Here is a 22,309-nt window from a genome sequence, read left to right as displayed (position 1 = left end):
TACTACTTGCTTCCTGAGAGGCTACTGATAAGATACTGCTGGGATACTCTCAGCAACCTCATGTGGGAGTAGTGAGGTACTACGCAGACACAGCTGAGATACTCTGAGGGTACTACTAAGATGCTATCGGGAGTTCACTGAAATGCTCTCAGGATACTCTGCAGATAGTACTAAGGCACTCTCAGGGTGGCACTAAGATACAATCAGGATACTATGTGGATGCCACTGGGATACTGCAAGAACACTGCTAAGGTGCTATCAGGGCCGTACCAGGATACTATCAAGACACTATGAAGATATTTGCCGCATTTTTTCAGGGTTGCTACTGAGATACTATTATGAAGGTACCACTGGGGTAGTGCTTACTCACCATCAGGATACTCTCAGGATACTACAACAGAGAGGGTTAAGATGCTTTCAGCATAGTAACGTTGCACTAAGATAATATCTGGATATTACATCGCACTATCAAGATACTAGCAGGACACTACTAAGATAGCAGCTGTGAATATTACAACATGATTAGGATCCCATCCAGACACTGCTTATATACTATTGTGATACTATCAGGGCACTGTTAGGATACAACTAGGATGCTATTGGGTTGCTCTAGACATAGTATCAGGATATTACTACCTGTGCTGGTACACCATCAGGGCAGTGCTAAACTATTCAATAGCTGCTACTAGGATACTCTCAGTGTAGCACAAAGGTACTATCAGGATGTTGGTAAGATGTTACCAGGATACTGCCTGGATACTCCAAAGATACTGCTAAGATACTGCCACAATACTATCAAGGCACTACTAAGATACTACAGGGCCATTACTAGGATACTACTAAGGGTACTGCTATGATACTATGAAGATATTATCACAACACTACTAAGATGCACTCATTTTTTAGTAGGATACTTCTGAGATCCTACAAAGGCACCAGGAAAGATAATGGTAAGATACTTCCGGGATACTATCAGGGCAACACTCAGACTTTTGGGATACTGTCAACACATTGTTGATACTAATATGATACTTTCAGGCTGCTACTAAGACAGTGATATAGTATAAGGGTACTACTAAGATACTACCAATTCAGTAAAAAAGATAGTGTTATGATACTTTTACATACTATCAGGGTAGCACTAATATACTTTTGGACCACTATCAACACTTTATTGCTACTAGTAAAGTACTATTAATATAGTATCAGGGTATCAGTGTGTTTCTATGAGGACAGCACTAAGTTGCTGTTCGGATACTGCTAGGATACTATGGAGATACTGTTGATGTGTGAGCTCTGGCAATAGGGTTTCAACCCATATGGCAGCAGCAAAGGGAACGAGGAGCCATGGTGTAACCTGTGAGTAGCCTCACGGGCACCCTCTCCCCGCAGCTAAGGCGACGTGTTGGCGTTGAGGAGGATGGAGGCGCCTCTTGTAAGCCTGGAGGAGGAGTTCGAGGAGGGGCCCGTGGACGATGTGGGGACCCCGCTCCGCGCCGCCGACCCAGCGCTGGCCGAGCTGGAGAGCTTCTCGGCCGAGATGATGAGCTTCAAGTCCATGGAAGACCTGGTGCAGGAGTTCGACGAGAAGCTCACCGTCTGCTTCCGCAACTACGACGCGGCCACCGAGGGGTTGGCCCCGGTGCGGGGGCGGCTCCAGGCGCAGGAGGAGGAAGAGCGGCTCCAGGATGAGGAGTGAGTAAGGTCCCCCCTACTCCTGGGAGCATGTGCCTCCTCGCACGCCTGCAAAATCCACCCCCCGGTGCAGCATGATTTACAACATGTCAGGAGTAATGCTGTAGTATCCTATGAGTCAGGACTCCCTCAGGGTCTGCATGCCACCTTGCATGCTAGCAAGGTACACCCCACATGCGACTCAGCCCCCTGCGTTGTGGCACAGTCATGCAGCAGTGTGGAGTAGCTGTGCAGTATTGTAGGAGTAGCTGTGTAGTATCCTATGAGTAGGCCTGCATGCCTCCTTGCATGGTCATGAGATGTGCCCAGTCCCATGGCCTGCAGGCCTCCCTACCCTGTTGCAGCATGGCTGTGTAGCACATCAAAGTAGCGGTTTAGTATGCTATGAGTAACGCCCCTCTGGGACCTATTACACCTCCTTGCATGTTTACAAGATCTCCACTACATGCAAATCCACCCCCACCTTGTGGCATGATCGCATGGCACCTTGGAGTAGCTGCATAGGATCTTTGGACTTGCCATGTAGCATCCTTGAAGTAGCTTGTAGCATCCTTGGAGTAGCTGTGTAGAATCTTTGGAGTTACCGTGTAGCATCCTTGAAGTAGCCTGTAGCATCTTTGGAGTTGCTGTGTAGCATCCTTGGAGTAGCTTGTAGTATCCTTGGGACTAGCTGTGTAGCATCCTTGGAGTAGTTTTATAGGATCCTTGGACTAGCTGTGTAGAATCCTATGAGTAGCCATGTAGGATCCTTGGAGCAGCTGTGTAGCATCCTCTGAGGAGGCACAGCAGGGTGCCCCATGCCACATTGCAATGGGGCCCAGTCTTTGGATGAGCACCCCCAGAGGGTGAGCCGTGTAAACCTTGAGTAAGTTGTGAGTAGAGCTCACCGTCCTGCTTCCCCCCCTGACAAAATACACTGGAAATTGCATTAAAATCTATATTTTCATTAGAATCCTTTTTTTCCTTGAAAATGCCTTATTTTTACGCAATTAGTGTAACTTTCCTAATGGATTTTTTAATGTGCTTAAGCGGGATTTCCACCCTCAGGCCGCAATTCCTAATGCTCATTTCTCACGACGCAAAGTGCTCATTTTCAACCTAAAAACCCCCAAATCCCTTTGGATTTTTTTTATCCTTTTTTTCACCCAAACCTCCTGAGGCCAAATTGCTTCTCAGAATTGACCAAATCGTTGTTTTTTGGGAGCAAAAAGGGCGTTTTTGGCCCGGTGCCGGGGGCGCCGCGCTGTCGCCGGCAGCCGCTTCGTGCCACTCATTGTGTCTTTTTGGGTCAGTTTGGGCAAAACAAGGCGCTTTTTTTTTCATTCTCCTTGAATGAGCCTTGTGTGCGTGGGTGGGGGATGGGCTGGGGCCTTAAAGGCGCTTTATTTCCCTAATTATTAACCATTTCTGGCCGTAATTAACGCAGAAATCTGCTGCCGCTTTGCCTGAGCCTGCAGGGTGCTGGCCCTTTAAGAGCGGGGCAAAAAGAGCTAATTTAGGGGGATAATAATGTATTTTTTTCCTTACATGCCGCATTTTTATGAAGAATAGGAGTATAGGGGTGGGGTTTTTTGTGAAATATGTGATTTAGGGGGGAATTAAGATCAGGTGAGGAGGGAGATGAGAGAAATAGCCCAAGATGAGTGGTTTGGGGGACCGGGGAGGGGCAGGTTTTGGGGTGTTTTAGGGGAAATCAGGATGTACGCGACCCCACGTCGGACTAAAATCGCCATTTCCGGTGGGAAAACGGGTTTACCTTAATTCTGATTTCTTTTTGTGCTTTTTTGCCCGTCTTTGGCCTATTTCTGCATTGTTTGACCTTGTTCCCTGGTTTTGACCCTTTTCTCCGTTTTCGCCCCTTTTCCCGCTGTCGCCACTTCCCTCCTGGTTTCTCTTTCTCCTCCTTCTCTCCCTTTGTCTCCACTTTTCCAGCATTTTCCCCATTCTTCCCCTTCTTCCCCCTTTTTCTTCCATTTTCCCACTTTTCCCCCTTTTTTCCCCTTTTTCCTCCTTCCTCTGTTCCCCATTTCCCCCTGTTTCCCTCTCTCCCTTTCCCTTCCTTCCAACTTATCCCCCTTTTTCCTTCTTTTCCCCCTTTCTCACTTTTCTTCCATTTCCCCTCCTTTATCCCTATTTTCCTTTCTCCCATTTCCCCTTCTTTACCCCCTTTTTCTCTTGTTTTCCCCCTTTTCCCGCCTTTTTCCTCTTTTCCTCCTTCCCCCCTTTTCCCGCCTTTTTCCTCTTTTCCCCTTCCCCCCTTTTCCCAGTTTTTCCAACTTTTCCCCCTTTGCCCCTTTTTTCCTCTTTCTACCATTTTTCCTCCTTTTTCCTCTTTCCCCCCATTTTTACTCTTTTCCCCCTTTTTTCCACTTTTTCCTCTTTTTACCCTTTCCCCCCTTTTTCCTCTTTCCCTGCTTTTTCCCCCATTTCCCCCTATTTTCCTCTTTCACCTTCCCCCCCTTTTTCCTCCTTTTTCCCCAATTTTTCCCCTTTTTTTCCACTTTTTCCTCTTTTTCTACCCTTTTGGTTCCTTTTCCCCCTTCCCCCCTTTTTCCTCCTTTTTCCTCTTCCCCCCATTTTTCCTCTTTTCCCTCTTTTTTCCACTTCTTCCTCTTTTTACCCTTTCCCTCCTTTTTCCCTCTTTCCCCTCTTTCCCCCTTTTTCCCCCATTTCCCCTATTTTCCTCTTTCACCTTTTTCCCCTCTCCACCTTTTTTCCTCTTTCACCTTTTTCTACCCCTTTTCCTCTCTTTTCCCCCCTGTTTCCCGCCCTTTTTTCCTCTTCTCATTTTTTCCTCTTTTCCCCTTTTTTACTATTTCTCCCCCTGTTTCCTCCTTTTCACCTTTTTTTACTTTTTCTCACTTTTTTGTCCTTTTTCTCCACATTTCCCCCCCCTTTTTCCTCAGTTCCTCTCACATACACCTTTTTGGGGTGAAATTGGGCCAAATTGGTCCAGCCCTGTGGGGGAGAATCCAACACCCCTAATAGTGACACAGAGGAGGGGGATTTGTGGGGGGGGTCAGGACAGTTTTGGGGTGTTTTGGGGGCATTTAGGAGCATCAGGGCCAAGTTTTGGGGTGGTTTGAGGCAGTTTTGGGGTTCTTTCCAAGTGGGTTTTCCCAGCTGTTTTTCTGGGTGTTTTGGGGTGTTCCAGGACCATATTTTGGGGTGTTTCACGGCACGTTTGCGGGGGTGACAATTTGGGGTATTACCAATTGGCATTTTGGGGGCATTTCAGCACGTTCCACGGCTGCATTTTGGGGACGTTTGAGGCATTTTGGGGTGTTGGGCAAACCGAGGGATGTTCCCGAGCATCACCACAGTGTTTTGGGGTGTTTTGGGGCATTTCTTTGGGGTATAAGAGCAGCTTTTTGAGGCGTTTTTGGATGTTTCTGGAATATGTTTGACGACAGCATTTGGGGGGCTTCCCCAGGGGCATTTTGGGGTGGTTTGGGGTGTTCTGAGGCAGCATTTTGGGGCATTTGGGGCAGTATTTTGGGAAACCATTTTCTGGTGTTTCTGGCTGTTCAAAGGTGGCATTTGGGGACATTTGGGGGCATTTAAGGTGTTTTTTAATGTGTTATTTGGCGTTCTTGAGCATTTCAGGCTGGCGTTTTGGAGGTTTAGGGCCTTTTAGTGTGTTTCAGAACATTTTGGTGTATTCCAGGGCAGCATTTTGAGGTGTTTTGGGGCCTTTCGGAGTCTCTTGGCACTTTGTCGCGGTGTTTTAGGGCAGCATTTGGGGGTATTTTGGGGGCTTTGGGGGCATTTCAGGCTGTTTTGGGCATCTCGGGGCATCATGGTTATGTTTTAAGGTGGCACTTTTGGTGCATTTCAGGCTCATTTTTGGGGCATCCGGGGACATTTTGGGACCGTCGCAGTGACCTTTTTGGGGCTGTTTTGATGGCAATATTTGCGGCGTAGTATTTGGGGGTATTTAATGGTGATATTTTGAGAAGCGTTGCGATCTAAGGCAGCATTTGGGCTCTTCGGGGTTATCATTTGAGTTGTTACGGGGTGTTTCTGGCATCCCGGGGTGTTCCGGGGCTGCGTTTTGGGGTGTTTTAGGGCATTTTGATGTGCCTGTTTCGGGGTGCGTTGCTGGGGTTGGGGGCAGAATTTGGGGGTCACCACTCACCGCCCACCTCCCGCAGGGTCTGGGACGCTCTCACTGATGGTTTCGCCCCCCGGGGCTCCCCCCGGCCCTGGCTGCTCCCCGAGGCCGAGACCCCCGACAACACCGACCCCCAGGTACAACCGTGACCCCCCCTTGGCTCCCACATCCCCCCTATTCCCCGCATGATCCCGCGGTGATGCTTGACAGCTGTCAATCAACCCCAAGGCTTGGCGACAATCAGAGAGCACTGCAAACTCCCCCAAAAATGGTATTTTTGGGGGGCCGCAGCACCAACACAGCGGGTGTCAATGTTTTAAGGTGAAATCACACTGAAATGGGCAAGATGAAGTGTTTGATTTTGGCAATCTGGTCTTTGACAGTTTGCCCCCAAGCCAGGGGTGAGATGGTATATTTTTTGAGGTAGAAACCAGTATTTTCTTCATTATAGTGAGTTCATGCTGTGAATAGTGGCGTTTGGGGTTGTGGGAGGGCTGCAAAGATGCCCCAAAATCCACTGGATTTGACCCATTTGGATGTTACACAACCTGTTGCTTAAATGGGGAGGAAAAGGTAAATATCTTGGGTTATTTTCTGCTAAAAAGGTGAAATAGCCTGCAAAAGGTGGTAAAAAAGAAGATGCCTCCCTGTCCAGCATCTCCATCCAACATCTCCCCATCCAGCGTTCCCCTCAAACATCTCCCCGTCTGATGTCCCACCCAATGACTCCATCTGACCTCTTCCCCGTTCAGTGTCACCATCCATTGTCTCCCAATTCAACATGCCCACCATCTCCATCCAGCATCTCCAACACCTCCCCCCATCCAACATCACCATCTAATTCATTAATTCCAGCATCTCTCCATCCAACATCTCCATCCAACATCCAACTTCTCCATGTCCATCTTCACAGTCCAGTGTCTCCATCCAACAACTCTCCATCATCTCCCCATCCAACATCTCTATCTGTCTCCTTGCAACATTTCCCTATCCAACACTTCCCTGTCCATCATCTCCCTCTCCAGCTTCTCCAGCATCACCATCCAGCATCCCTGTGCAAAGTCCCCATCCAAAGTCCCGTCCAAAATTTCCCCGTCCACCATCTCCATCCATCTCTACCCAGTGTCCCTCTCCAACATCTTTCCATCCAGTGTTCCTATCCAATGTCTTCATCCAACATCTCCACCTAAAGCCCTCATCCTCTATCTGCCCATCCAACATTCTCACCGTCTCCATCCAGCATCTCCAACACCTCCCTATCCAATGTCACCATCTCATTTATTAAGTCAAGCATCTCCATCCAACATCTCCATGCAAGACACCTGTACTTCAACCTGCCCAACTTCCCAGTCCAGTGTCTCCATCCAACAACTCTCCATCATCTCCCCATCCAACCTCTCTGCCTCCTTGCAACATTTCCCCATCCAATGCTTCCTTGTCTGTCATTTCCCTGTCCACCATCTCCATCCATCTCTGCCCAGTGTCCCTGTCCATCCGTTGTTCCCATCCAATGTCCTCATCCAACATCTCCACCCAATGCCCCCATCTGGTGTCTCCATCTGACCTCTTCCCAATTCAGCACTGTCTTCCCATCCAACATCCCCATCATCTTCATCCAGCATCTCCAGCACCTCCCCATCCAATGTTACCATCTCATTTATTAATTCGAACATCTCTCCATCCAACATTCCCGTACTTCTCCCTGCCCAGCTTTGCAGTCCATTGTCTCCATCCAACAAATCTCCATCATCTCTCCATCCAGCTTCTCTCTCTCCTTGCAACACTTCCCCATCCAACACTTCCCTGCCCATCATCTTCATCTCCAATGTCTCCAGCATCCCTGTGCAAAGTCCCCATCCAAAGCCCCATCCAGCATTCCCCCTGCCCACCATCTCCATCCATCTCTACCCAGTGTCCCTGTCCAACATCTTTCCATCCAATGATCCCATCCCGTGTCTTCACCCAACATCCCCATCCAACATCACCACCTAAAACCCTCATCCACTATCTCCCCATCCAATATCTCCCTGTCCAACCTCCCCATCCACGTCCCCGTCCCGTGTCCCCCCATGCAGCGTGTCCCCCTGAGCTGTGGTTCCCTGGTGGCTCTTCCTGTCTCTTGTGCCAGGGCCATGTCTGTGGCCGTGCCCATGGTGCCACCATGGCCACCCAGCCCGTGTCTCCTGCAGCTCTGCAAGAAGGAGGAAGAGGAGGAGGAGGAGGAGCTCACCGAGAGGAGCGAGCAAGACTCGGGCATCAACGAGGAGCCGCTGCTGACAGCAGAGCAGGTACCCCTGGTCCTCATGGCCACCGGGACACCCACCTGTCCCCCAAAATCCAGCCCCAGCGTGGACTCAGCCCACCCCAACCCTGTGGCCACCTGCTGAAGGCACAAAAATAAGGCCAAATCCCCAAATCCTGTCGTTTTGGGATGTGGGATGCAGGACATAGGGTACAGGTGGGGATGTGGTGCAGGGTGTGGGGTTGGGGTGTGGGTGGGATTGGGGTGCGGGTGCATGTGAGCGGCACAGGGTGAGGATGAGAACGTGGGAGGCAGATGTGGGGATCGGGGCAGCTTTTTGGGGTGTTTCTGGGCAGTTTGGGGTCTTCCCCAGGGGCATTTTGTGGGATCAGGGCAGTTTTTTGGAGCATTGGAGAGCTTTTTGGGGTGGGGGTTTGGGACAGTATTTTGAGGTGTTTCAGGGTGTTCCGGGACATCATTTTGGGACATTTTGAAGAATTTTGGGCAATGTTTCAAGAAGACATTTGATGGTGTTTCTGGGTGTACAGAGGTGGCATTTGGAGATGTTTTGGGGCATTTCAGGGTGTTTTTTTGGGGATAGTGGTGGTTTGGAGCATTTCAGGGTGACATTTTGGAGCTTTGGGACATTTTGGGTCATTTTGGGGTGTTCTGAGGCCTGTCAGAAGGTCTTGGCGCTTAGTGGGGCTGTAGGTTCCAGGTTGGAGATGTGGGGCAGGGGATGCGGGGGCAGCCGCAGGATCCAGGATGCAGAGCGGAGGGAGCAGGATGCAGACACGGGTGCGGGATGCAGATTAGGATGCAGATGCAGGTCTGGGGTCCAAGTGCCCATGGGGGGTGCGGGATTTGGGTGCAGATGGGAATGGGGGATGCAGCTGCTGGATGCAAATGGACAGCGCAGGTAGAGGAGGATGCAAATGAAGCTGCAGGATGAAGGGGAGGATGCAGGATGTCAGGTCCGAGATGCAGATGGAGGATGTGGGTGCAGGATGAAGGGAGCAGGTTGCAGATGGAGGATGCAGGTTCCAGGATGCTGATACAGATGGGCGATGCAGGATGACAGGAGCAGGATGCAGATTGGGATGTAGGATGTGGGATTTAGATGCAGATGGGAATGGGAGATGCAGCTGCTGGATGCAAATGATGGTGCAGGTAGAGATGGATGCAAATGCAGGTGCAGGATGAAGGGACCAGGATGACGGAGAGGATGCGGGATGTGGGGTACGGGATGCCAATAAAGACGGAGGAGGCAGGATGATGGGAGCAGGTTGCAGACGGTGGATGCAGGATGCATGGTCCAGGATCTGGATGCCGATACAGATGCAGGTGCAGGATGAAGGGAACGGGATACAGATGCAGATGGAAGGTGCGGGATGCAGGATCCAGGATGCTGATACAGATGGAGGATGCGGTGTGATGGGAGCACAATGCAGACACAGGTGCGGGATGTAAATTGGGATGTAGGATGTGGGATTTAGATGTAGATGGGAATGGGGGATGCAGCTGTCAGATGCAAATGGACGGCACGGGGTGGAGATGGATGCAAATGCAGGTGCAGGATGAAGGGGAGGATGTGGGACACGGGGTCCAGGATGCCGATGGAGGATACAGGATGCAGGGTTCAGGATGCCGATGCAGATGGGGGATGCAGGATGGAGGGAGCAGGATGCAGATGGAGGAGGGGGGTTGCAGGTTCCAGGATGCAGGATGCCATGACAGATGGAAGATGCAGGTGCAGGGTACAGGGGATGATGCAGGATCCAGGATGCTGATACAGATGGAGGATGCAGGATGAAGGGGAGGATTGAGGATGCAGGTTCCAGGGCGCCGATGCAGCTGGAGGATGACGGGAGCAGGTTGCAGATGGAGGATGCAGGATGGAGGCTGCAGGTTCCAGGGCGCCGATGCAGCTGGAGGATGACGGGAGCAGGTTGCAGATGGAGGATGCAGGTTCCAGGGCACCGATGCAGCTGGAGGATGACGGGAGCAGGTTGCAGATGGAAGATGCAGGTTCCAGGGCACCGATGCAGCTGGAGGATGAAATGAGCAGGTTGCAGATGGAGGATGCAGGATGGAGGCTGCAGGTTCTAGGGCGCCAATGCAGCTGGAGGATGAAGGGAGCAGGTTGCAGATGGAGGATGCAGGATGGAGGATGCAGGTTCCAGGGCGCCGATGCAGCTGGAGGATGAAGGGATGCAGGATGGAGGATGGAGGATGCAGGTTCCAGGGCGCCAATGCAGCTGGAGGATGACGGGAGCAGGTTGCAGATGGAGGATGCAGGATGGAGGATGCAGGTTCCAGGGCGCCGATGCAGCTGGAGGATGACGGGAGCAGGTTGCAGATGGAAGATGCAGGGTCCAGGATCCTGTTGCAGATGGAGGATGTGCATGCAGGATGAGGGGGAGGATGCAGGGTCCAGGATGCTGATACAGATGGAGGATGTCGCTCCAGGATGGAGTGGAGGATGCGGGATGCAGGATGCCAATGCAGCTGAAGGATGTGGCTGTGGGCTGCAGGGGGTAGATGTGCCGTGCAGGTAGGATGCAGGTGCAGATGGAGGACACCGATGCCCGGCAGGTCATCGAGGAGCTGGAGGAGCTGATGCAGAGTTCGCCCGACCCTGAGGCCGACCCTGAGGGTGATGAGGATGAGGAGGAGGAGGAAGAGGAGGAGACTGAGGCCGACGCTGAAGGCGGTGGCGAGGGCACGGAGCCCGTCCTCCTGCGGGAGCTGCGCGCTTTCCCCCCTGCCTTCAACAACAACTGCTCCCACGAAGGTACGGCCAGCAAAACCCCCGCCAGGCACTTGTTGGGGGCAATTCCAACCAAAGTGGACAATTGAGTCTCTGCAGGCTGCAGTGCTTACACGCTCTTTGGCCAGGAGGGGGCTCTTGGCCAAAAATTAACCCGCCGAGGATCTTGCTTGTAGCGTTGCTTTAAATGCACCCAGGGTTTAGCCTCGCTCACTGCACATTTTGCAAAATGCTTTGTGCACTAAACGGCTTTTGCTGAGCACGTTGCGCTTTTCCTCAAAGCACTTGGCGTTTTGCAAAACGCGCCGCAGCAATGTCCCGTGCCTTGCGTGGGTGGTGTCGGGCACCGTCCTTTCTCCGTGCACACTGAGCTTTGTGCTACGCTTGCCCAGCATTTTGCACAAATGCCTCATGTTCTTTGCATTGTGCTGTTCGCAACCTGCATTTCGGGAAACGCGCTTTCCCGACGGCACCGTGTGTGCGGCTGAGCGCGCCGAGCTGCGCACGGTGCACGTTCCCAACTGCACGGGGCGTCTTGCTGCGTGTTTCACTGGCCTGAATGCACCGCGTGCCGCTAAATGCACCGCACACCAAGCGTTGGCCTGATTGCACCATGCGTTTGCCTGTTTGCACCATGCATTTTGCTAAATACATGGAAAATCTGGTGGTGTTTAGTGACTAATTGCATTCTGCATTGCCTCAGTTTGCTAAGCGCCCCGTGCAGCGCGCATTTAACCGCACCGTGCATCGTGCAGGGCGCCTCTACCTGCCCAGCGTGTGCCACTAAATGCACAAGGCTTGTCGCTAACGCCAAGGTGCACGTCGCTAACTTCCCCAAGCGTTTTGCTAATTGCTCTGTGCATTCCCCTAATTGCACAGTGCGTTTCATTTGTTGCACCGTGTGTGTCGCTAATTGCACCGGGCAATTCGGTAATTGCTCTGGGTGCGTTGTTTATCACGCCGGGCCCGTCAGGAATCGCGCGATGTGTTTGTTTATCGGTGGCCCAATAAATGCACCGTGCAGCTCATTAATCAGGTGATGCATTTTAGCAGTTCCAGTCTGCGTTTCACTAATTGCACCGTGCATTTCATTAATTGCCCCGGGAATTCCACTAATTGCACAGGCGTATCACTAATTCCCCTGGACATGCCAGTAATTGCATTGTGCACATCACTAATTGCACCAAGCATGTTATTAATCATATCAAGCACTTCACTAATTGCACCAGGAATGACACTGACTGCACCAGACGTCACTAATTGCATTTAACACACGGGGCGTTGCACCAGTTGCACCGAGCAGCACACTAATTGCTTCCCTTAATAATTACAGTGTGCATCTCGCTAATGACATATTGCAATTTTGCACCCCTCAGCCTGCATTTCCCTGATTTACTGTGCATGCAATTATTTGCATTCTGCATGTCACTAATTGCATGAGGCGTCCAGCTAATCGCCCCCAGCACCTTAATAATGGTGCCATGTGGCTCGTTATCACCGTTTGCAAACTCCAGCGTGCATTACGCTAATTGCCTTGGGCATCGTGTTAATTGCACCAGGCATCGCCCTGGTTGCAGTGTGCATTGCGTGCATTGCACAGGCGCCTCACCGGTTGCAGCGGGCAGCCCCATGCACCTAATAATTGCAGCCCGCACCGCACTAAGCGCACAAAGCATTTTGCAAATTTCAAGATGCATTTTCCTAATTACGCATCAGTGATTGCACCAGGCTTTTGATTAATTGCTCCATGCACGACACTGGTCGTGCCAGGCATTTCTTTTCTTGCGCTGCACGTTGCACATATTCCCCGTTGCATTGCACTTTTTGCACCAGGCATTTCACGCATTGCACTGTGCATTGCACTTTTGACACTGGACGTTTCATTTGTCGCATTGTGCGTTGCACTCTTTGCGCCAAACGTTCCATTCCTTGCACCGCGCGTTGCGCATATCGCAACGAGCGTTTTGCTTCTGCACTGCGCGTTGCACTTTTTGCACTGGGCTTTTCACTTATTGCACCAAGAATTTCATTTGCACTTTTGGCACTGGACATCACACTTATTGCAACTCTTGCCATGCACATTTCACATATTGCACCAAGGATTGCACTTTTTGCCCCATGCATTTCATGTATTGCTCTGTGCATTGTATTTTTGCAGTGAGCATTTCATTTATTGCGCCAGGCACTTCACTTATTGCTTTGTGCATTGCTTGTTTTTCACTGAGCATTCCACTTACTCCACCGAGCATTGCACTTATTGCACTGGGCATTTAGCTTGTTGCACCAGGAATTGCATTCATTGTGCTGTGCATTGCACTTTTTGCACCGTGCGTTGCATAATTTGCCCCGTGCTTTACACTCATTGTGCTGCGTGTTGCACTTTTTGTACTGGGTGTTTCACTTATTACACCGGGCATTGCATTTATTGCAGCATGCACTGCAATTTTGCAGTGCTCATTTCATTTCTTGCCCTGTTTATTGCCCTTATTGCAGCAGGCATGTCATTTATTGCCCTGCGCATTGCATGTTTGGCACCAGGCATTGCACTTAAAGCACTTTGCATTTCACTTGTTGCACCAGACATTTCATTTGTCACACCGGGCATTTTGTTCATTGCAATATGCATTGCACTTTTTGCAATATGCATTGCACTTTTTGCACCATTCTTTGCCCTTATTGCACCAGGCATGTCATTTATTGCCCTGGGCACTTTGCATTTCGCTCTTTGCACCAGGCATTTCACTTACTGCTTTGTGCATTGCTTGTTTTTCACTGGGCATTTCACTTACTGCACCGAGCATTGTACTTATTGCACCAGGAATTTAAGTTATTGCGCTGTGCATTGCATGCTTTGCCCCATGCGTTGCACTCATTGTGCTGCGCCTTGCACATTTTGCACCGGGCTTTTCGTTTAATGCACCGCCCATCGCAATTTTGCACAAGGCATTTAATCATTTCATCTATTGCACTGTGCATTGCACTTCTTGTGCTGTTTGTTGCCCTTATTGCACCAGGCATGTCATTTATTGCACTGTGCATTGCATTTTTTGCACCATGCATTGCAGTTTTTGCTCTGCGCGTTGCAGTTTGTGCACTGTGCATGGCAGGTTTTGCACCGTGCATTGCAGTTTTTGCACCGTGCGTTGCAGTTTGTGCTCTGTGCATTGCAGTTTGTGCACTGTGCATTGCAGCTTTTGCACCGTGCATTGCAGTTTTTGCACCATGCATTGCAGTGTTTGCTCTGTGCATTGCAGTTTGTGCACTGTGCATAGCAGCTTTTGCACCGTGCATTGCAGTTTTTGCACCATGCATTGCAGTGTTTGCTCTGTGCATTGCAGTTTGTGCACTGTGCATTGCAGCTTTTGCACCGTGCATTGCAGTTTTTTGCACTGTGCACTGCAGCTTTTGCTCCATGCGTTGCATGTTTGCACTCCGTGCATTGCACTTTTTGCACCGTGCATTGTAGTTTTTGTTCTGTGCATTGCAGTTTTTGCACCATGCATTGCAGTTTTTCCTCTGTGCATTGCAGCTCTTGCACCGTGCATTGCAGTTTGTGCTCTGTGCATTGCACACTTTACACTGTGCATTACACGTTTTACACCGTGCGTTGCACTTTTCGCGCCATGCACTGTACATTTTGCAGCGTGCACTGCGAATTTTGCACCGTGCGTTGCAGTTTGCGCTCTGTGCATCGCACGCTTTACACCGTGCATTGCGCATTTTGCACTGTGCATTGCATGTTTTGCACCGTGCACTGCACTTTTTGCACCGTGTGTTGCAGTTTGTACTCTGTGCGCTGCAGTTTGCGCTCTGTGCATCGCATGCTCTACACTGTGCATTGCACGTTTTGCACTGCGCATCGCATCTTTTGCACTGTGCATTGCACTTTGTGCACCATGCACTGTACTTTCTGCACCATGCACCGCAGATTTTGCACCGTGCTTTGCAGTTTGCGCTCTGTGCATCGCACGCTTTACACCGTGCATTGCGCGTTTTGCACTGTGCATTGCATGTTTTGCACCATGCACTGCAAATTTTGCACCGTGTGTTGCAGTTTGTACTCTGCATTGCAGTTTGCGCTCTGTGCATCGCACACTTTCCACTGTGCATTGCACGTTTTGCATTGCGCATCGCATGTTTTGCACCGTGCATTACACGTTTTGCACCATGCACTGTACTTTTTGCACCGTGCACTGCAAATTTTGCACCGTACGTTGCAGTTTGCACTCTGTGCATTGTAGTTTGCACTCTGTGCATCGCACGCTTTACACTGTGCATCGCACGCTTTACACTGTGCATTGCACATTTTGCACCGTGCATTGCATATATTGCACCATGCACTGTACTTTTTGCACCGTGCACTGCAAACTTTGCACCGTGCATTGCAGTTTATGCCCTGCGCAACGCCCGCTTTACGCCGTGCACTGCGCATTTTGCACTGTGCATTGCATGTTTTGCACCGTGCACTGCACTTTTTGCACCGTGTGTTGCAGTTTGCGCTCTGCGCATCACGCCCTCTACACCGCGCATTGCACGTTTTGCGCTGTGCGTTGCATGTTTTGCGCCGTGCACCCACACTATTTGCACTGCGCGTTGCACTTTTTGCACCGTGCGCTGCAAATTTTGCACCGCACGTTGCATTTTGCACTCTGTGCATTGCAGTTCGCACTCTGTGCATCGCCCGCTTTCCACTGTGCATGTTTTGCACCACGCACTGTACTTTTTGCACCGTGCGCTGCAAACTTTGCGCCGCGCGTTGCGCTTTTTGCACCGCACACGGCACGTTTCACCCCATGCGTCTCCCCACCGGCCCCGCGCGGGGCTGTGCCGGGGTGCCCGCTGCAGGGCTGGCGCGTCTGTCCCCGCGGGAGCTGGCGGCGGCGCTGGGGCGCGCGGAGGCGGCGAGCCGGGCGCTGTCGGCGGAGCTGGTGGCGCAGCTGGCGCGGCGGGACGAGCTGGCGTTCGAGAAGGAGGTGAAGACGGCGTTCATCGGGGCGCTGCTGGCCGTGCAGGGCGAGCAGCGCGAGCAGAGGGAGGCCGCCCGGCGCCGGCGCCGCGACCGAGGGCTCGGCGGGCAGGGCGGGCGCCCCGCCAACAACATGCCCCGCAAGGTGGGGACACGGAGTGACGTGATGGGGGGACAGGGCAGAGGGATGTGGGGTGGGGGGACATGGGACAGGATGGGTGACGGGGCAGGAGGATGAGGGACAGGGGGATGTGGGGATGGGGGACATGGGGCAGGGGGATGGGGGATTTGGGGACATGGGGCGGGGGGATATGGGGACAAAATGACACAGAGGGACATGAGAGAGAAGGGTGTGGGATGGCATTACATGGGACAGGACAAAGGGACATGGGACATGGGGACCTGGGGCATGGGAATGAGACAGGGGGTCATGGAACGATGGGATGTGGGGACAGGGCAGGGGGATGTGGGATGGGGGGACATGGGACAGGATGGGTGACGGGGCAGGAGGATGAGGGACAGGGGGATGTGGGGACGGGGGACACGGGGCAGGGGGATGGGGGATTTGGGGCCATGGGGCGGGGGGATATGGGGACAGAATGATACAGAGGGACACGAGACAGGAGGGTGTGGGATGGGATGGCATTACATGGGACAGGACAAAGGGACATGGGACTTGGGGAGCTGAGGTGGGAAATGAGAGATGGGGAGACGTGGGATGATGGGGACAGCATGGGGACAAGGATGGAGGGGACTTGGGATGGGGGGAGATGGGGGCTTGGGGGGACATGGGGTAAGGGGGTGAGGGGTGGGGTGACGTGGGACAGGGGGATGTGGGGACAGCGGGATGAGGGATTTGGGGACATGGGGATGTGGGGACCAGATGGGTGATGGGGCAGAAGGACATCAGGGACACGGGGCAGGAGGATGAGGGATGGGGGAATGAGGGATTTGGGGACATGGGGCAGGGGGATATGGGGACAAAATGGCAGAAGGGGATGTGGGCCGGAGGGACATGGGACAGGATAAAGAGACATGGGACATGGGGACCTGGGGCAGGGGAATGAGGGATAGGGGGTCATGGAACAATGGGATGTGGGGACAGGGCAGGGGGATGTGGGATGGGGCAGAAGGACATGGGACAGGGACACAGGGCAGGAGGGTGAGGGATGGGGGGATATGGGGACGGGGAACAAGATAAAGAGATATGGGGACATGAGGCAGGGGAATGAGGGATGTGGGCCGTGGGATGATGTGATGTGGGGACAGGGGACAGGGCAGGGGGAGGTTGGGTGGGGGAACATGGGACAGGGATGAAGGGACAGGATGGGTGATGGGGCAGGAGGATGCAGGGACAGGGGGATGAGGGATTTGGGGACATGGGGCAGGGGGATGAGGGGCAAAATGGCAGAGGGGGACATGGGGCAGGGGCACATAGGACAGGATAAATAGACATAGGGACCTGGGGTAGGGGAGTGAGGGATGGGAGACATGGAATGACATGATGTGGGGACAGGGCAGAGGGATGTGGGATGGGGGGCATGGGAGAGGACAAAGGGACACGGGACAGGGGGACCTGGGGCAGGGGGAACGTGGGATGCAGGGACAGGGACGGGGGACTTGGGTTGGAAGGAGCTGGGGGCTTGAGGGGACATGGGAATGAGGGATTTGGGGACATGGGCCAGGGGGATGCGGGGGCGAAATGGCAGAAGGGGTCACGGGACATGTGGACATGGCACAGGATAAAGAGACATGGGGCATGGGGCAGGGGAATGAGGGATGGGGGGACATGGAATGACGTGATGTGGGGACAGGGGACAGGGCAGGGTGATGTGGGATGGGGGAGTATGGGCTGAGGTGACATGGGACAGGGGTGTGGGGACAGGGTGGGTGACAGGGGCTGGGGCAGGGTGAGGGATGGGGAGGATATGGGCAGGGGACATGGGGCAGGGATGTGGGGCCAGGGGATGTGGGGCCACAGGACAATGGGAAGAGGGCAATGTGGAGACAGGGTAGTGAGATGTGGGACGGGAACTTGAGGTGGGGAACACAGGGACTTGGGGGACAGGGTAAGGAGATGAGGGGCCATGGGACAGTGGGATGTGGGGATAAGATGGCACAGAGGGACACAAGATGGGAATGTGGGATGGGGGGATGTGGGGACAGGGACATGGCGGGCAGGGGGGACATGGGACAATGGGATACAGGGACAGGGGATGTGGGACAGGGCAGAGGGATGTGAGGCGGGGGGATGAGGAATGGAGGGACATGGGGCAGGGGGATGCGGGGACAAAATGGCATGAGAGGACATGGGGCAGAACAAAGGGACATGGGGACCTGGAGCAGGGGAATGATGGATGGGGGACCTGGGATGGGGGGACAGGGGGATAAAGGATGAGGGGACATGGGCCAAGGACGCGAGGACAAGACGGGTGATATGGAGCAGGACAAAGGGACATGAGGGTCTGGGGCAGGAGAATGGGGGAACATGGGGACAAGGGTGCGGCGACAGGATGTGGGACAGGGACACAGGGCGGGAGGATGAGGGATGGAGGGATGGGGGGACAGGGGGACATGGGACAGGGGGATGAGGGAACAAGAGGGGATGGGACAAGGGGCCATGGGCACAGGAGGCTGGGGGGACGTGGCTTTGGGTGTGAGTCCAGGGGCCGGGAGGGGACACGAGTGCCCGTGGCGGTGCCACGGGTGATGTCCGTGTCTGCGGGAGGTGACAGGGTGACACGGGTGTCTCCAGCGCTTCAGCATGGAGGGCATCTCCAGCATCCTGCACTCGGGGCTGCGCCAGACCTTCGGCCCCGCCGCCAGCGAGAAACAGGTGCCCTTTGACCCTTTTCCCCCCCAAAATTACCCACATTTTTAAATTTCATAACCTCACTCCATCCCCTACACCCCAAAAATCACGTTTCACCCCAAAACCCCTCCCTGGGGCTTCACGGTTGGGCGGGTTTTGCAGCACGCGATTAATTCGATACCCCCCAAATACCTGCGGGTTCCAAGCAATCGCAGCAAAAATCGCGGAGATTTTCCGCGTTGGCATCAATTTGGGGTGGTTTGTGCCAGTTTTGTGCCATCTGGGTCATTGTTTGGTTCGTTTTCAGTACCTGAACACGGTGATTCCCTACGAGAAGAAGGGCTCGCCGCCCTCCGTCGAGGACCTGCAGATGCTCACCAACAGTGAGTGCTCCTTCCAGCTGCCGTTTTGGGGCAAAATCAGCTGGTTTGCGTCACCCGATGTGGGGGATTTGGGACGCAAACACCCCTTTTGTGTTGCTTGGGGTGTGTTATTGCGAATTCAGGACGGAATCCCCTTTCTTTCTGGTTTATTTGCGTCGTCGCCGCGCGGGCGACTCGAGGGGCGATCGGCCGTGTCGCGTCATTGCGACAAAGCCCATTTTGGGGGGGAAAGCCCTGTTTTGGAGCACGGTTTGGGCGCGACCACCCGTTTTCCATCACTGCGGCTGATTTGCAGCACGCACCTTCCCAATTTATCCCCCTCAGCAGCGCCGATTTGGGGGTAAAACACCCGTTTTGCATTGCTGCGGGTTGGCGGTTTGGGGGTGAAAATGTGGTTTTTGGGGATCTTTGGTGCCTGTGGGGCTGTTTTGAAGGGGACAAGGGACATTTTTGGGCCGCGGGGTCACCTCACATGTCCCTTTTGCCTCCCAGTCCTGTTCGCCATGAAGGAGGGGAACGAGAAGGTGCCCACGCTGCTCACGGACTATATCCTCAAAGGTACCTGCTCCCCCTGCATCCCTCGTGCATTCCTTGTGCATCCCTCATGCATCCTCTGTGCATCCCTCGTGCATCCCCTGTGCATCCACTGTGCATCCCCTGTGCATCCTTCGTGCATCCCTCATGCATCCGCTGTGCATCCTTCATGCATCCCCTGTGCATCCCCTGTGCATCCCTTGTGTATCCCCTGTGCATCCCTTTTGTATCCCCTGTGCATCCCTTGTGCATCCCTCGTGAATCCCTCGTGCATCCCTCGTGCATCCCCTGTGCATCCCTCATGCACCCTCATGCACCCTCGTGCATCCTCTGTGCATCCCCTGTGCATCCCCTGTGCATCCCTCGTGCATCCCTCGTGCATCCCTCGTGCATCCCCTGTGCATCCTTCGTGCATCCCTCGTGCATCCCTCATGCATCCCTCGTGCACCCTCGTGCATCCCTCGTGCATCCCCTGTGCATCCCTCGTGCATCCCCTGTGCATCCCTTTTGTATCCCTTGTGCATCCCTTGTGCATCCCCTGTGCATCCCTTGTGCATCCCTCGTACATCCTTCATGCATCCCCTGTGCATCCCCTGTGCATCCCTCGTGCATCCCTTGTGCATCCCCTGTGCACCTCCTGTGCATCCCTCGTGCATCCCTAAAGCATCCCCTGTGCATCCCTCGTGCACCCTCATGCATCCCTCGTGCATCCCCTGTGTATCCCCTGTGCATCCCCTGTGTATCCCCTGTGCATCCCCTGTGCGTCCCTTGTGAATCCCGCGTGCATCCCTCGTGCATCCCTCATGCACCCTCGTGCATCCTCTGTGCATCCCCTGTGCATCCCCTGTGCATCCCTCGTGCATCCCTTGTGCATCCCTCGTACATCCTTCATGCATCCCCTGTGCATCCCCTGTGCATCCCTCGTGCATCCCTAAAGCATCCCCTGTGCATCCCCTGTGCATCCCTCGTGCATCTCTCGTGTATCCCTCATCCATCCCTTGTGCATCCCCTGTGCATCCCTCGTGCACCCTCGTGCACCCTCGTGCATCCCCTGTGCATCCCTTGTGCATCCCTCGTACATCCTTCATGCATCCCCTGTGCATCCCCTGTGCATCCCTCGTGCATCCCCTGTGCATCCCTTGTGCATCCCCTGTGCATCCCTTGTGCATCCCTCGTACATCCTTCATGCATCCCCTGTGCATCCCCTGTGCATCCCCTGTGCATCCCTTGTGCATCCCCTGTGCATCCCTTGTGCATCCCTCATCCATCCTTCATGCATCCCCTGTGCATCCCCTGTGCATCCCTCGTGCATCCCTAAAGCATCCCCTGTGCATCCCCTGTGCATCCCTCGTGCATCTCTCGTGTATCCCTCATCCATCCCTTGTGCATCCCCTGTGCATCCCTCGTGCATCCCTCGTGCATCCCTCGTGCATCCCTTCTACATCCAGCATGCACCATTGTGCACCCCTCACACGTTCCTCGTGCATCCCTTTCACTTTCCTCTTGCATCCTCTCTCCATCCCATTTGCAGCCCCCGGGCAGCCTCGTGCAGCACTGGTGTGCGCTCGTGCATCCTTGCACACCCACATGCACACGGTTCTTCATCAACCCCTGTGCAGACTTGTGCATCATTGTGCACGCTTGTGTAGCCCAGTGCATGCTTGTGCACTCTGGTGCAAGCCTCGTTGTGCACCCTCGTGCATCATTGTGTGTGCTCATGCATCCCCATGCACGCTCATGCATCCCTCTGCACACTTGTGCATCCTCGTGCATCCCTATGCACATTTCTGCATCCTCATAGATCCTTGTGCACCCTCATGACATACACATGCTCGTGTATCCCTGTGCACGCTCCTGCATCGTTGTGCATCCTCCTGCATCCCTATAGACGTTCATTTACACTCCTGCATCTCCACGCATCCCCACGCATCCCTGTGCACACTTGCACATCATTGTGCGTCATCTTGCATCCCTATACATGTTCATACACACTCATGCATGCTTGTGCGCCACCATGCAGCCCCATGCACACTCGTGCATCATCGTGCATCCTCATGTATGCTCTTGCACAGCTGTGCATCCCCGTGTACACTCGTGCATCATTGTGCATCCTCATGTGTGCTTGTGCATCGTCATGCATGCCTGTGCACATCTGTGCATCATCGTGTATACTCGCATATCCCCGTGCATACTTGTGTACCATTATGCAACCTCGTGCATCCCCGTGCACGCTCGTGCAGCCTCATACATCCCTATGCCCGTTCGTGCCAACTCCTCGTGCATCCCTGTGCACGCTCGCGCATCATTGTGCACACTCATGCATCCCTGTGCATGTTCGTGCATCCCCGTGCGCATTCGTGCGTCGTTGTGCGTCCTCATCCTTATGCACGTCCGTGCGCATTTGTACATCATCGTGCATCCCTGTGCGCTCGTGTGCATCCTCGTGCATCCCCGTGCGCCCTCGTGCCCCTGGTGCTCACCCGGCCCTTCTCTTGCAGTTCTCTGCCCGACCTGATGCCGCCGCCCCCGGAAAATGGGGCAAAACCCCAGGAAAATGGGTCACCCGCAACCCCCCCACCCCGCACTTCCCCCCTTTGCACAGCTGGGAAATAAATAATTCGTTTCATTAATTAACCAACCGGCCTCCAGCGCCTCCATCGTCCCCCCCCGGCTCGCCATGCGGTTTGGCAACCATTCGGTCCAAAAAAACGCACTTTTTGGGGTGGAAAATACCGCAATACAGACGAGGACTTTGCTGCCGCGCTCGTGAACATTCATCTTATCAAATATGCA

At 53.5% G+C, this 22,309-nt stretch overlaps 1 protein-coding gene across 1 annotated transcript; it reads left to right on the top strand.

Moving 5' to 3' along the window:
* The first annotated feature begins 1,383 nt into the window (after positions 1-1,383).
* Positions 1,384-22,123, top strand: FEZ1 (fasciculation and elongation protein zeta 1). Its single transcript, XM_082070323.1, has 9 exons — positions 1,384-1,695; positions 5,850-5,946; positions 7,999-8,097; positions 10,647-10,845; positions 15,667-15,932; positions 18,543-18,623; positions 18,907-18,982; positions 19,475-19,540; positions 22,015-22,123. Exons 1-9 carry the CDS (start codon positions 1,421-1,423, stop codon positions 22,029-22,031), a joined length of 1,176 nt encoding a protein of 391 aa, XP_081926449.1. The 5' UTR covers positions 1,384-1,420; the 3' UTR covers positions 22,032-22,123.
* Positions 22,124-22,309: the final 186 nt, after the last annotated feature.

Source organism: Streptopelia decaocto, assembly GCF_964273445.1.
Source record: "Streptopelia decaocto genome assembly, chromosome: 21".
In the NCBI taxonomy this organism is placed as follows: Eukaryota; Metazoa; Chordata; class Aves; order Columbiformes; family Columbidae; genus Streptopelia; species Streptopelia decaocto.
The sequence above is the reverse complement of the archived record's forward strand: the minus strand, read 5'-3'. Positions and strand labels throughout refer to the sequence as shown.